The 15,978-nt window shown below is 37.4% G+C and overlaps 2 protein-coding genes across 3 annotated transcripts; one reads left to right on the top strand and one right to left on the bottom strand.

The window, feature by feature from the left end:
* Positions 1-254: 254 nt before the first annotated feature.
* LOC131788182 (protein lin-54 homolog) lies at positions 255-10,494 on the bottom strand. Of its 2 annotated transcripts, none has more exons than XM_059105257.2 (15): positions 10,359-10,494; positions 8,618-8,913; positions 7,401-7,903; positions 6,884-7,051; positions 6,376-6,467; positions 6,109-6,180; positions 5,684-5,786; positions 5,236-5,289; positions 4,525-4,552; positions 4,389-4,441; positions 4,086-4,185; positions 3,335-3,434; positions 2,729-2,810; positions 813-906; positions 255-690 (listed from the first exon to the last, which is right to left on the bottom strand). In XM_059105257.2, exons 2-15 carry the CDS (start codon positions 8,895-8,897, stop codon positions 686-688), a joined length of 1,734 nt encoding a protein of 577 aa, XP_058961240.2. In that variant the 5' UTR covers positions 8,898-8,913; positions 10,359-10,494; the 3' UTR covers positions 255-685. The 2 variants fall into 2 exon arrangements, with proteins under 2 accessions (XP_058961240.2, XP_058961239.2); XM_059105256.2 differs by having other exon boundaries at positions 256-690; positions 6,109-6,183.
* Positions 10,495-10,617: 123 nt separating this feature from the next.
* LOC131788217 (peroxiredoxin-like 2A) lies at positions 10,618-15,041 on the top strand. Its single transcript, XM_059105298.2, has 5 exons — positions 10,618-10,755; positions 11,961-12,205; positions 12,483-12,617; positions 12,969-13,011; positions 14,151-15,041. Exons 2-5 carry the CDS (start codon positions 11,978-11,980, stop codon positions 14,366-14,368), a joined length of 624 nt encoding a protein of 207 aa, XP_058961281.1. The 5' UTR covers positions 10,618-10,755; positions 11,961-11,977; the 3' UTR covers positions 14,369-15,041.
* The last annotated feature ends 937 nt before the right edge of the window (positions 15,042-15,978 follow it).

Raw genomic sequence — 15,978 nt, 5'->3', positions numbered from 1 at the left:
GACAAAAAATAACTACACGACTGTTTGCTAGCGAGATAACGAAAAGCTTGCCAAACCCCACTACTCAGTTTCCACCCACCACAGCGAGCGCGCGAGGAAAGACTGGAAAAAATCACGGGCGGTTGTACGCGCGGGAATGATCTTCAGCAACCGCTCTACTATACTACTTGCGCGGGAAAAGTGAGGTCAGGGAACTCAGAAAAAAAGAAAAGAAAAGAAAGAAGAGGTGTGCTATATATATATTAACAGACTTTTATTCCTGGATAGACAACAACAAACAACAGTGAATTGAGTTGAAATACACATGACGTACAGAGAAGATCAGTTACAAGAACTCACATACGCCTATCCCATAAAAATTCTTTAACGTCCCAGACGTTTCCTAGTGATTCTTGTGTCCACGGGTTTTCCTCAGAGGGCCCTCGGGTGTCCCGCGCAACATGCGCACCACAAGGATAGCAAGTTTAGTCAACACAGCATTATATTTACACTGAGCGTTCAAAATTGTTAACAGGCGAAAATGTTGCAAACTTTCTATTTACACTACTATAGGTACGAGTTAAAAATTCAGACGACGATGTCTAGTTTCCAGAGCCGGAAAAAAGACATAATAAAATCCGCAAATGGGTGATAACTTAAACGCAGTCCCTGCACGCAGGATTGGCTGGACGACCAAGAACAGGAATCATTCTGTCAAGAAAAATGAGCACAGGGAACAACAATCAAAATATATTAACAGAACGACACCATAAGCATCACCTTAGTTAAACGTTTCTCAAATCGAAAGTAGTGCGATACAAAAAAAAACTCACCTTTCGTCCCATTCGCCGTGTGGATAATCTGCAGCAAGCACCGGCCAAATTCTTCTAGAATCATTTTTTCTATCTCTGCCTGGGACTGTCCCAGCTGATGGTTAAGACACAAAGGTTCTTCAATTACTCAGAGGGAGGTTATAGAGAGGGGCCTCCAATGAGTCAAGAGAGGATGAAGTGGAGAGACTGATGCAAAAAGGCCTCAACACAAGTATTTCGCGTGTTGTTTAAAAATGATTGTTAAGAACACTTCCTGGGATTTCCGAAATCAATGATAACTTCAGATAAAATGCCTTTGAGGAGAAATGTCTTTTTACTGGTTTGTTTCTCCCTTATGTTTGTACACCTTTTGCTGTTCAGTACGAGAAAGTACAAATTCATTTGCGTGAAAAGTCGAACAATTGCGTGAAGTTACATTCATTTGCGACAAAAACCGATCATTTACAAACTATTGAGCGTATTTTACATTCAATATTCATAAACAAAGTTGCGTAATCTACTCGCTTGTTCAGCACATCAGGTCTGTTTCTGTCAGCACAGAGGGGCCTTGCCAGTTTCACTCCAAACAGCATCCCGTCCAATGTCCTTGCCACGGTGCGGTCGTGAATCTCGGGTTTGAGTGGTAGCCGTCTCCTCAGTTCACTGTTTATCCGAGCACGTGTGAGTAGACAGTTTTCGTTGATGATTTCCTCTTGGCAATCTCTCATCTCATCGTCCACGCGAACGTTGTTTCTACCACCTCGTGGTCTTCCCTGGATCCTGCCCTCTCTGATGTAAGGCACCACGATGTTTATTGCCGTTGATCGGTTCACTCCGAGCGTGTCTGCGACGACAAGATAGTCTTCCTCCTGGTCCTAGAATCATCTTACTTTTCTCTCTGTGTTCGAGTGGTGTTTGGTTTCTTCGTGGTTGCTTTCTTTGCTAGCGGCCGGGTGACGTTCACGAAGCGAATGAACTTAACGAAATTTACTAACTTTTTTAAATCAGACAAAATAGGTGTTCAATTGAAAATCGATAATTGCATTTTGAATGCAAAAAGACACTCAATTGTTTGTACAAGCGCTTTAGTGGTTATCTTATTCACCCTAATGTTGTCCAGGAATGCTGTTGAATTGCAAAGAGTGTGATAAAAATTTTATGGTTTCTGCACTATACTGTTTGTGTATTGTCTCTACTGGCATTTAAGATGGTGTTAATGACTTGAAGGTTAGCGCAAATGAAAGCATATTTTTCTCTTTTTATGACGAATGACGCATATGAATGTCCAAAATTGTTAGCGAATGCTGATTAAAATGCAAAAATCGTCAATGAATCGGATTCACTCCCTAATAAATGCATCTTCACGCAATTGTTCACCTTTTCACGCAAATAAATGCGTATTTCTCATAATGAACAGCAAAAGGTGTAAAAGGTGAGTTTCGAACTTCCTTTCGTGTTGTCTAAAGATTTGTCTGAGCCATGGTCCTGTACTCGATGAGGTTACTACAGAAACATTTATACAAAATATCTAAGATCGCACGCGCGCCCCTTTTGGTCGATAAGTGTGTTTGCATAAAAGAACGTAAACTTGGTTGACTTCATCTTTTCTGCACTTTCTAAGAAATACTTTATAAAAGCAATGGAAGGCTTTTCCGTGTTTACAAAGCCTCACATGACCTCTATATAGAGAATAGATTCTCTACAACGAGTTTCGTTGTATCCGTGTTATTTTCCACCTCTTTTCGCAAGGAAAAATTTCTCTTTTAGTCCAAAAACCATTTTTGTCGTATACTAAAAGGAGCTAGACGTCCCGATGCACATCCATCGTTGACTAAAACAATGGCACCATACTCCACTTGGAAAACGTTTTTACAAACGGTTACAATTTCACTCTTAAATGAGAACATGAAAATAAAGAACGCCGGCGGTAAACATACATTTTCTGCCTCTGAGGCTTGCTCCAGGAGACACTGACAGGTTACTTGTACTACTTCATCTGTTACAAACGAGAAGGGAAGTCTGAAAATAAAACAACAAGAGAAACACATGAAATTCCCACCAGAGAGGACAACTTCCTTGGATTTCTCTTAAAAATTAAATTTACACTTCATACAACATTACAGTGTATGAAAAAACTAGGCCAACCACACGAGAAAATTTGAGAGGATTCCGTTGACACCTCGCGTGAACTTAATGAAGGAGTGAGACTCTTCTCCACTTCCTTTGATTCTGTAGATTTTTTTACACGATTTTTTTTCTCAATAGAAAACAAGTTCAACCTAAAATTATTTCACTTTTTACTTCCACTAGCAGTAAGCACGTGGAAGTTCTAACAAACTGACGCCTTCAACTTAAAGGTAACCGATACCATAATGGCGTAGACATCACCGGTTAACGAGCAAGTTGAGATTACCCGACAGTTGATAGGCTGAATTTGAAAATATCAGAATCTGTTGTTACAGTACTGCCCTTTGATTGGGTGGCTCTGCTTTCAGGAGATACACTACATCCTCGAGCACACTCAAATTAAACCTAGAACTGACCTTTCTCCAGAGTTTGTTAAGAAAGTTGGGCGGGATGGGAGGTCTTCTATTTGAGATTCCAACTTGGTCCGGGCAGCATTCTGTTGCTTTACACGAACCTCTGGAAAAACCCCAAGTGCAAAAGGCAGTTAACTTCGTTATTCGTGTGTATAAAAGAAACTAAACCAGCCTTTAAAAACATCCATACAAATAGCTTCCTTCAAAAGGTGTTTGTATGCGTTTTTTGTTTCATTTGCACGTTGGATCACAGAGCAAACCTGGGTAATGCTAAAACAAATCACATGCCAGTATTCCTGTAAAATTTTCCGCCATACTTTCCCCAAGTCTACGCTTATTTGAGTTGCCTATGAAGGACTTGCCTAGGTCTCTAACCGTCTGTGAAGAGTAGAAACAGAACTTGTACGTGTACCCATATGAAATATCAGTTAGTCCAAATTCAGTGGAAAGTTGTTTTTATTTCCCTACTGTCATCTCTAAAAAATGTTCTTGATTCAATCCTTTTCATGCCCTTTGGTAATTGAGGCAATACCACTTGTGAAAATTTCAGTGACATGACTTCAAAAACAGCTATCTACCACAGGGATGCCGTTCTTGAAAAAAACATGAAACTGAAGACCATGGTATTTTCAGACCAAAACTGCAAAGTTAATTAGCAATAACAATAACTTCCTCTCATTAAATATAAGAATACTTAATCAGGGTAACAGCTGTTAGAATTGCAAGCCCCATAAATGTAAGAAGGGTTTCTCACCTGCAGCATCTGCTAAGTGCATGAGAGTTTTCCTCTCGGGACTTTCCTCAAAATTCTTACATCCTGTGCATTTACAAAGATTTGTACACAAAATCTTGGCCTGTAAATATCAACAGAAAAGAGTCAAATTAACAACTTAAATAGTTGTATTGTGATTCCTAAAGAAAAAAAAAATCTTAAAATTGATAAAACTGCTTCTCAAATGAAAAAATTGGCACCTTCTTTACAACTTATGATCAACATTGTACATATGGAGGTGTAGACTTTTAAAGAAGATCTCTCTTAAGCAAAAAATTTACATACCTCATAACATTCACAGTAGTTCTTGAGGCATCCTGAACGCTTACAATGACAACCTGTTTGAGACAATTAAGTTCAACAGATAACCATAAGAATCACTCATAACCACAAGTCAATGACCCAGGTAATATCATCTCACCTTTGTTATGCCGCCTATCAGAATCACCCTAAAAATTAAAGAGATTATATGTAGTTAAGAAGACTTGTCTTGGAAAAGCACACTGGTTGATGCATGCAGGACTGCAGCTTTGAACTCTTATCGTAAAGCACTAAGTAGAGTACAAATATCATGTGAATTAAGTACAAATATCCCACAACATGATAAGATTGTTCGAACAAATGGTTATTTTGTATTGAAATCGTACAGGTGCATTGCACAAGACAAGTCACAAATAAGCTGTTTAACTGCTTCTCTATTTGCTTCCCTTTTCCCACCCTACAAGAAATGCATAAAAGCAGTTGGATAATAAACAACTTTTTACATGTGTCATATTGCTGAGTATTTTTACTCATTTTTACACCTTGTCTGTATATTGACCTCCTCTGCTGGCTCATCAAACCACAAAAACATCTCAAAGGGTGTATACATTTCTAAGTAAAACAGCTCAATTCCAAGAATGGTATTGTTTCAAGAAAGTAAAACTCATTTTCAAGAGAACCTTTTTACACTTGACCCCACTTTGATATAGAGAGCTTTTTGAACTAGATAGGGCCTTTTATGTCTACACCAACCATGAGTCATCCCAGATTATTGATGAAAAAATCATTACTCAAAGATTACACTTCCAACACAGATGTGGACTTTGTATCCTCAACTTTGTACATTAAACATAAGGAATGCAGCCCTTACCCTTCCTTTACCAATTTTAGGGTGAAAAGCTTGAGGATTCCTCTCCAAACAAGCCTGAAATATATATCATGTTTCAAGTTAGTTAGCATGTGTTAAAGGGTATGCCAGTTTTTGAAAAAAAAAAAGGGACAGGAAAAAAAAAAGTAAAAAAAGGGGAGAAAAGCTTGAATCACCTACTTTCCCTGTACACCTCAATACAATGAAATGGCAAGATCAAAAATTTCTTCAAAAACTAATTCCAATAACACTTTCTAGTACACCTTTTATGCTGCATCAGCAGGCATATGTAGCACTTTGTCCCTCACATATTTGAGAATAGTAAAGTACATTATGAAGCTGCTGTATTTTATTTGATGTTTGTAGCATCAGTACTTCCTAGAGTAGAGTGGAGAATGATGGGTTCTGTGTGTGACTGTAGGATAGGGTTGAGGTAGATGCTTGCACAAACCTTAATAGCCTTGCTCCTCTCCTTTTCATGGTCCATATTGTTAGAGCAATTGACACAATTACAATTGCTACAGAATTCTCCATTTGCAAAACAATCACAGTACCTAACAGAATCAGACACAGAGCATAGAAAGCATGAACTTTGGTATCTATTGGGTCAGTTCTTAGTTGTACACATAAATAAATATTCTATAATTAATTGTAACCTGGAGGCAAGACCTTCTGGTAGAAGAAGATGGTAAGTTTTTGTTGGGACTTCTTGCAAATCACAGATATCATGTCATGGCATTGTTCACTCACATACAGGAATCCAGGACTTCATGTACATCCAATACTTTCTACTAGTTCTTCCAATTTTATTAATACGTGTCAGAACGGACTCTACATTGGAATCATACAATAAAGTATTACCAGTACTGCACTTACAATTTAAGACATTGTGACTTTGTGCAGTTACAAGGCTTCCGAGGTCTGTTGGGAGGTGATGATTCAGGAGAACTGCTATGAGTAAATAAAGGCAAACACTGTGATTCAAGTGACATTTCACAGCTATTCATGACAAACAACTTCCTTGAGTCAAAATGCCTAAATCAATGCATTACAAAGTCAGGGCTATTGCTCACTTCAACTGTACACTGACTTAACCAAAACCCAGCAGTTGATACAATTCAAACCAGCAGTTGACACACTTACCCATTAACAGTCATTCCTCCTTGTGCTTGAGTATTAATGGCATTAGCCTGTAAAGGTACTGCAATAGGAAAACCTCCAGAAGCAAGAGCTTGCTGAAGGTCAAAAAGAAAAAAAAGCACAACAGCAGTTAGAAGAAGAGAGTCCTCTACCATGCAAGTCTTCATTCCATGGCAGGGAGTGATTTCACTTCTTCCTTAACATCGTCCACTCCCAAGATCTCACTATTACATCTCCTTATTGTCTGCCACACAATTGTTATGATAGTAGCTTGCAGAATTTGTCATTGGATCAGTTAATAGTTTCTAATAATTGATGTTTTCCTTATTCTCACTGCTTTTCTGCATGAAATTGTATTGATAATATAAGGTAAAATTCTGCCTTGGTCACTCTTGTGAAAATTAAGCATTTAACCCACAGACAAAGCACCATGAACTTGCCAGAGCTTGACTCAATACCTTAAGTGAGGCAGATAATTATCTGTATGAACAAGCCTTTCTGTGTCACAAACCTGAGGGAGATAAACTACCCCACCACTAATTACACCATGGGGAAACTGAAGGCTGCCTGAAGCTCCTGTTGTTGCTATCTGAGGTAATGTAGAAGGTAAGGCTGGGACAATGAGTCTTTGTTGCTGACCACTGCTGGCTACTTGAGTCTGGACTGGCTTTGGTGCCAGCTGATGGGGAAAAAGCAAGCAAACAGCACTCACAAATATAATCATATTGACCACATATGACCTTACTCATCTACAAATGGTCAGTATCCTTTTATCACATCTAGGCTTAAAATGTGTATGTATTGTCCATCTGTTTCCCTTAAAATTGCACAGAAAAGCTAGAATGAATGACTCAAAAAATGCAAAAATTGACAAAGACTGAAAAATGGAACCATGTGAAAATATTTTTTTATATATGCACCATTACTTTGATAAAGGCACAATATAATTGCTTTAACAAGCTTTTAATATACTCTGTCATAGTAACCCAGACTACAACCTTTTCATTGACTAAGTATATATGACCTACCTGCTGAGGAACTTGAGCAGTCTTCTCCACAGCAGGAGCAATGTTTCTGACTTGCACTGTAGGTGTTGTTAATTGAACAGCCTGTCCTGTTGGAACTGCTGATACAAGGTTCACTTTGGGAGCAATGTGCCGCATGCCAGAGACAGACCCAGCAGGTGCAGCTATTGTGAACTGAGGGGCCGTGCCTGTTTGTACCTTTGTCAAAGATGAAGTTGCAACACTAATGGGGACCAATTTTTGGAGCTGCACTGGAATAGTTTGCTTGCTTGGAGAACTTCCTGTTTTAGGAGCAATGTGCTGTTTATTTGTAAATGGCTGTACATGAACTAAAGTGCATGTTATATTGCCAGTGGAACTGGAGTTTGTCTGTGCACCTGTAAGAGCTGCACCTCCTCTTGATAAGGGTGTCAGCTTAATGGGACTACCAGAAATGACTACTAAGGGAGGCTTTGACTGGGTAGCTGTTGTAATCGTCCTTGCCACTGTTGTTGCTATAGTAGTAGCTGTGAAAAAAAGCCAATCCAATAGACAAGTAACTACACTGTAACTTTATCAAATTTGATTTAGATTTCTCCTTGTTTTAAGTTATGATGATGAATGTGAGGGGATGACAAATAAAGACCACAGAAGTTGGACCACAACACACACTGTATAGTTCGTAGGATCCCCTTCATTCTATTTAAAAGATTGCCACAATCCCCATTGTCAGTACTCTTGATGATCAAAGAAATGACACCAAAAATTACCTTTAAATTATTGTTATGTTTTTGTCATTGATCCCTTTTTATCAGTTTGCTACTAGAGTTTTCAGAAATTTTCTATGTAAAGTGTATTTAATGCCTATTTCGGTTGGATCTTCTCACGAGTGAGCCAGCAATAAAGGGTCTTCTGCACAATGTTGAGGCTTACAGGGAAACTTCCTTTTCCTAGGAGAGGTACTGTGAAGTAATTTTTAAATTTTAATTTCCCTCCTCTTCTCCTTCTTTCCCCCTCCTTAAACTAACAAATTTGAATTTTTTTTTGATAAAATTTTTAGATAAAAAGCAAAAAAAATTCTTCAAGCTAAACCTAAAGAAACTACTTTGGTTGTTTGTTTGCTCTTCTTTTAATTACCAATAGAGCTTGCTCCTGTTTTTCAAGCTTGGATCATTGTGACATACATAGGCCATTGTAATTTTGACAGAAATTTGCATTGCCCTCTGACATATCACTCTCACCTTGTGTACCAGCACATTGCTGTTTCTGAACTTCTGGTTTGGGCTGTATGAAAAATATTTGAGGTTCTGATGCAGGCACAGTTGTTACAGGTCCTGTTCCTGTTACCACCGTTCCTGAAGGTATGGTGACCACAGCTGTGGTTTTTGTGGTTACATTCTGTGCTGCTGTTGTGATACTGGTAGTTGATGCTGTTGTTTTTGTTGTTGTTGTTGTGGTTGATAGTGGTGTTGGATATGCATCATCAATAGGTTCTTGCTTAACTGTAATTATTTTCTCCATAAAAGATGAAATTCCCCTATTCAGAAAAACAATTAGTATTCACATGTTTATTTGTTGTTTGAAGAAGATTTCAAGAAAATTATTAGACTAACTCAAGTGAAATGAAAATTAATGAATGAGCACTACCAAAATTAATAACCCAGTTATACTGAGAGATACTTTCAGTGCTGTTAAGTTTTCTGTTTTGTTTTCTTATTCAGTTTGCAAATAATATATAATATGTACAAAAGACTCTTGAAATTCCACATTACAGACATAAAACTACATTTGTTGGGAATCGTTTGCTGTTTGCAGAAATTACACAAAGAAGTGCTACCTCTAATAACTACAAAAGTCATAAAGATTAACAAGATGTCCATAAATAAGCTTAGGAAAGAGACCCACGTTAGATAAGGTTTCTTAAGAAATTTAATAATAATATCCGAGCTGATCCTAACCAAATATGGATTAGGTATAGGGAAGTCTGTATCATCATTCACTACAAGACTAATGGAGAAGTGTTCATTTCGGCATGAATAAGGTAATCTATCGAGTTACAATGTTTACCTAAAATATAGACAAAGGTGGTTGTGGCGAATGATTTAAGTTCGTCTTTTGACCTCCGATGAACTACCTATCCCCGACGTACATTAGCTAGAGTTTGCACATCGTGGAAAATCAGATTTCTTTTTCGTTTTTAAAGTACAGGGCAAGTTTGAGATGCAAAACATGCAGACATTATCGCACTCATTCGAATAAAGCCCTAACGCGTACAAACTACAAATTAATCGAAAGCTTACGATTGTTTACTGAATACGGGGCAAAATATCAACTACTATTACACTATATCATTCTTTAAAATTAGCCATTTCATGTAGTTTTCCACTTTTGTAGTAGTGCTTAGAAACAATTTAGGCACATCACAAAGTTTTAAATTGAAATAATCCGTAATTTACGGCAGCATTTAAAGAATGGGAGACATTTCATTCTTTAAAAACCCACCATGCGAAAATCGAAAGTTTCCGTTCGAATTCCATATAATTTTAGCAAACAATCGACGTGTTTGATACCCATACTTATCAATAATACCTCTCTTCGAAAAATTGGCCATGGGATCATTTTATTGCATTTAAGGACGCAACGGGAAGACGGACAGAAATTGCAATCGAAAGAACCACCACAAAAGGGAATAAGAATAGTCAATTGCAGGCTTAAAAGTTTACAATTAAAACATGAATTTTTGCGGCGTTGTAGGAGGCTCCTTGACACTTGAAATTTACGCAAACATTAAAGCGGTTAATATAAAATCTAAATTAAGATAAAAAGGTGAGTTTAAAGTTAAGGGCAGAATTCTAACTTCATGATCGTGGAAAGAAACGCAAGAGATCTTCCACCGGCCACGGTCGCTAAGAGAAACACTGCCTATTCTTTCGTGATGGACAGTCCTTCGAGAGATATGACCCCTGAATAACCACTAATTACCTGTAAGATGCATCGATCTTAAACAGCGTCCAAAACAAGCCTCCTTTGCAAGCCAAAATCCCATGAAAACAACGTAGAAAAGTGACTCAATTTACACCAGTTCACGGACATCTTGTTGTTCAAAATCACGCGCTTTTGCCAGCTAAAGAAAATCATCCCATAATGCATCGGGGATAAGTGCGCGCTGATTGGGCAAAAAGATCATAGTTCAGGATTTTAGACGTTTTTATTGGTTCTTTGTTCACGAAGGAATTTCGTAGGACTGTCGATTTAAGACGCTTAAATTAATGGCGGTCGACCTGAAGGTGATGCAGGGGGAAGATTAAAATCATCCGAAATTTACCGACGAATTAGATCCTGACATGCACACTGGCTAAAACCATAAGATTCTTCAAAGGTATTTAGTGATCTTGTGTAATTTTTTGTTATTTATGTCAAGTAATTCTGCTGGAAGGAGCAATTTAAATGCCCAATGGCTCTTAGCTCAGCCCAGATTCATAACTTATTATCTTTTAAGTAATATGAAGTCTTCCACATGTGGTAGTGCTCAGACGTCATCGTTATCTTATCGCACTCTTATTTTTGCTATTATGAATTCTACCATAACAGCATGGTCGATCAAAGGAAATCTCTGTCAATTTGTTTTATTCTCATGGAACTAATTCGAGGGGGTGTGGTTATTTGTGTTTGGGGCAGTCTAGAAGGGTTATATCTTACGTAAGCTAGCCAGGGCTGGGGGGAGCCCGGAGGCCGGTAGTCCTGCTTGCTTGAAAAATAGGCCAACTGGATATAGTGAGCTAACTTTATTTTGTCTTTATTAAAGTGATTTGCATGGTTGTCTAGTAGATGGTGAATTGTGACCCTAGCCTATGCTGGACACGATATTTTGAGAATTTCTCAGTTGTTTAGCTGAAAAGAAGCACCATTGCACTCCACAGATATGCAATAGTAACAATAGACTTAAAGTTGTAGAGTTAGACCAGCAAATTTCCTTTAGACTCAGCAGCTGACATCTTCTTGTCCTAAACTCTGCAATGACATGGATAATTAGCTGAGTGCTTGAGATGTGGTTTCACTCTGGCTCTCTGTTAGACATTTCTTTACTTGAGTTGAGTGTCAAGCCTTTTTGCCTTGTTCTTTCAGCTGCTAGTTCCCATACCTCATCATCTTATGAGTCACTAGCTAGTTTGGTAAAATCCACTTGATTCTCAAAGTCCTGGTAATACCAATTCCTAAAAGCTGATTTCAGTTGTGTTTTCATTCAAGATCAAGATATAAATAGCTTTGAAATCCAAACAGCTGAGATATCAGGGAATGAAACAGAATGGATCTTAAGGGAAGACCTTAGATTTAGACTGTGAAATGTGTATTTAGCCCAATAAATTTATCAAGATTTTCAAGAAACAAGCCCCTGCCCCTTTTGGTGTGGAGAGTTTGTCAGTCAAGAAACCTTCCCCTCTCCCATCTCCCAAAAGTTCCAGTGCTATTATGGGTATTTTGAAAGGCTGTGTTTCCAAGAAAATGTTCCAATGAAAATACACCATGACCATTCTTTTGATCAAAATTACTGAGGGAAATTTAAAAACCTTTGTTCATTTACAGGCCGCATAGCTACCAAGATGGCTTGGCTTCTCGGTGCTAGTGGAATAGCACTTGTTGCGAGTTATGTTTATTCAAACTGGGACTGGTACAAGAACAGTGCAAGGCCTGATTTAGCTTATTTGAAAGCCATTAAACTCAAGACTTTAGATGGATTAGGAAGAGAACTGATGGCATCTGACCTTTGGCAAAATAGTGGAGCAGTCATAATGGTGGTGCGACGACCAGGATGAAACTTGTGCAGGGAGGTAAAATATGCTTCTGTTCAAAATTTTATGTACATATTATGGTAGAATTATACATGTGTTGAGAGGCAAGGTCCTCCAGCTTTATAAATTGCCCTTTAATTTGATGCTTGAAATTTGGGCTTTTTATTTGGGTTATTTTGAAAAAAGAAAGGTTTATGAACTAACATTGAGCAATTAAAAACTCTCCAATGATATACAATACTTGCTAATAAGAGGTATCTTGCACTTGAGTGTTGCTTATTCATGTCAGCTAGTATCGTTATTAATCTTTCTTTAGGAAGCCTCAGAGCTGTCCTCTCTGAAACCTGAACTGGACCAGAGGGGTGTAAACCTTGTGGGTGTGGTTCATGAAGAAATGGGAGTGAAAGAGTTTCAGCCATATCTAAATTCTACAATTTACCTTGATGAAGAGGTAAAATAAGAGCATTAAACCTGTATCTGTGAAATAAATGTCATGGATTTTTAATGACTTTTCTTTTCATGTACCTTCTGTGTCTCACCAGTTAAAAATAATGTGCATGTTGGTTAAAAATTCTTTCAGGTATCTATTCAGATCTAGCTGAGCTTTTCCTAAAAAATAATCAGCTATTTTTCTGGTCTAAAATTTTACTTTGAAAAAAAAGTCTTGACTTGGTATATTCTACTTACAGGTGAAGAAATTTACATCAAATTCATATGTCTGCAGCTAAATTTGAAATAATTAATTGCTTTGGCAGTTGAGCTAACCAATTCTTAAAATGGTATCTTATTGTTCTTACCTCAGAAAAAGTTTTATGGTCCTGAACAACGGTGGATGTTTCTTACTGGTAAGTTTGCTTGCTATGCCTGGCTTACAACCAGATGAAGAGTGTTTTCATTTACTAAGTTTTAGGAGATCTACTGCACAAAATGACCAGTACACATTTGAATAATTAAAATTGATCTAAATTAACCTGAAATCTCATAGAAAACAGGCATTTTCAATGTGTTTTATTAAATTTAGTATTTAACCCATTCACACTAAGACATTATTATTTTCTCCCTACTGTATGAATATAATATCAAGCGGCCAAGTAATGAGAATAACAACAAATGTTAACTAGGGGATTATCATTTGATCAAACACCAAAATCTCAGAACAAACTTTACAAGAATTGTATGAAAGACAATGAGGATAATTCTCGCCTTGAGTTATTGGAAGTGAAAGGGTTAATATATGTAATTATGTAGCATTTATTGAAAGTGTGCATTTCAAACAAACAAGGCATTGTTTAAAGACTAAGAATTTTATCAGTCACTTTTAGTTACAGTTTTGCCAAATAACTTTTTATAGAATAAGAAAGATGGTAAGTTTTGGAGTTCGGTAAAGAAATTGAGAAAGATGTTTTTTGTCTTGTCATCAGTGTCAAACAAAGAAAAATTTCTGGGTCCCCATGGCATCAGACCTTAAGTTTTTTCCGTGCTCTGATGCTCTTCCACTGAGCCACAGAGACTCCATGGTGAGCAAGGTCCATTATGAAGTTCATAAATAACATGCATCCAGCATATTGCTACGATCAGCGATGTCAACAGCATAATGTTTGTTAATAGAATAAGATAGATCGTAAATTTTGAGCTCAGTAAAGAAAATTTCTGGGTCCCCATGATCTCAGACCTTCAGATTATTTTGGTGCTCTGATGCTTTATCACTGAGCCACAGAGACTCCATGGTGAGCAGGGCCTATTACAAAGTTCATATATAACATGCATCCAGCATATTGCTAGGATCAGCAATGTCAATAGAATATTGTTTGTTGTTAAAATAAGACAGATGGTAAGTTTTGTACTCGGTAAAGATATAAGGAGCAGAAAAATCCAAAGTTCTGAGGTTGGATTCTTCATGGGGATGAAGAATTTCCTCTTTGTCCCACTGTCATGACAAGACAAGAAACATCTTCCTCTATAACTTTTAATTTATATTTTTCAGGATTGTTACGACCAAGTGTGTGGAAGTCAGCATTTCGAGCCAGAGGCAAGGGAATTGAGGGCAACCTTAAAGGAGAGGGACGCCTCTTGGGTGGTGTCTTTGTTGTAGGACCTGGAGAGCAAGGCATATTACTTGATCATAAAGAAAAAGAGTTTGGTGATAAAGCTGACCTTCAAGCTGTTAGAGATGCAGTTTTGAAAATAAAGTCAAGTAACTAGTCATAGGAATGGAACTGTCCAATAAGAAAATAATTTTTAATTTATTTACTTGAAAACAACTAGAAGGATATCCTTTTTTGATCAGTCAATTGGGATCATATCTTTGTGAGGTAAAAAGCTACCATTTCTGTTTATACTTTTTTACTATTACTTTTTTTTTCTTTTTAAACTTCTGCTCTACCACCCTATTTGGTGAATCAGATAATTTTATTGTACTGTATAGCTAATCAACAAGGGTGATTTTGTGAAATACAACTGTTGTCACTTCCTTCAAAATCTTGTGAGTTACTATCAACATAGTTATGTATTGGGGAAAGATGTTTTTCATCTTGTCACAAGCATGGGACAAAGGAAAAAAAATCAGAGTCCCCATAAGGAATATATTTTTTTGAAAATTAGTTTGTTAAGAGGATGAAAGTGACAGAAAATTCAAAAGTTAACCTTCTTGGTGACTTTCATTGTCTTGCTTATGACAGCTCAGATTCAAATAACTTTTTGTTAGGATCTTAGCTAGATGTTATTGCTCTGCAAGTGGTGAAGTCACAAAAGAGGTAATTTTGCTGATAACTTGGTGGTAATCTAGAAATGGAATGGAAGAAATTAAACAGATGAAAACTTTCTTTGTCTAGCATGTATGGTTCATTATTCAATAAATGCTCTCCCTCTTTTTCTCTGATTTGTTTTTTCTTCCTTTTTTTAAGGAAATACTCTACTGCTGTACAGTTATTTCTCCTCTGTAGATTTTTCAGGAAGTTATGATCCTCTGCCCCTCCCAGCTCATTTGTGGTCTATGTTTTTCTAATGGTACTAGTAGCCTGTTGTTCAAGAGAGAATAGGCTTGTTATGGGGCAGGTTCATTATGTTCAGAGTTGGAAAAAGTGGGTTGCTATATCTAGTTGAGGCCTACCTAAAGCTTTTCCATACAAAATGAATTACAAAAAGCAAACAACTTTTTCTGTCGCCTAATGATTAAAGGGAGTAATGCGGTGTTGAGTCAGTGGCAGGTATTAGAAGGTAATTCAATGTCACCAATTGAGTTCATAATGTAAATTGGCCAGCATCAGCCCCTTCATCCACCTGTCTTGCTTTTTCTTTTACTTTCAAAAGTTTCCACCAGAAAAATTTTCTCTATGGCATGAAAAGAACAAAATGATAGTTCGTACATGTTGCTTTTATTGTTTCACCATTGAGCAATTTCCAATTGAGTGTGGAAAGTATGACTTTGGTTTTGCTTTACTTTGCTGTGTGAATGGTCCAGAATACTTAAGCCACTATTTCAAGCATTTTTCATTCAGCCTGGAATGTCGCCTGTCAACTTTGACTTTGTGAACTAAAGTTAAGTGGCACATGTCCACTCATATGAAATGTGAGCCATTGTGTTATTGATGAGAAGTGCTTGGGGAGGGTTCTCTCTTTCTCTCCCTTTTTGTCTTCTTTTGACATTCAGGTACCTTACTATTAAGGGTAAGAGTTGACCCAGAAGTGCTATGTGTGCTGGGCTGGAGAGGATATAAAGTGTCCCTGCTGATTTTATTTCCCACTTGTTTGTTCTGATCATCATTACCAATCAGCTTTAAGTATGAATTTTTGAAATTTTTGTGGAATCTACG

Source organism: Pocillopora verrucosa, chromosome 1 (assembly GCF_036669915.1).
Source record: "Pocillopora verrucosa isolate sample1 chromosome 1, ASM3666991v2, whole genome shotgun sequence".
NCBI classification, from domain to species: Eukaryota; Metazoa; Cnidaria; class Anthozoa; order Scleractinia; family Pocilloporidae; genus Pocillopora; species Pocillopora verrucosa.
The sequence above is the reverse complement of the archived record's forward strand: the minus strand, read 5'-3'. Positions and strand labels throughout refer to the sequence as shown.

Bases quoted from the DNA above. Each gene is read 5' to 3' on its own strand.
- LOC131788182 (XM_059105256.2), bottom strand. From the start codon at position 8,897: ATGGAGAAAATAATTACAGTTAAGCAAGAACCTATTGATGATGCATAT. The intron at 6,468-6,883 runs GTTTGTGACACA...TTTGACCTTCAG, and splicing joins GGGTAGTTTATCTCCCTCAG to CAAGCTCTTGCTTCTGGAGG. The intron at 6,184-6,375 runs GTAAGTGTGTCA...ATTTACTCATAG, and splicing joins GGAGGAATGACTGTTAATGG to CAGTTCTCCTGAATCATCAC.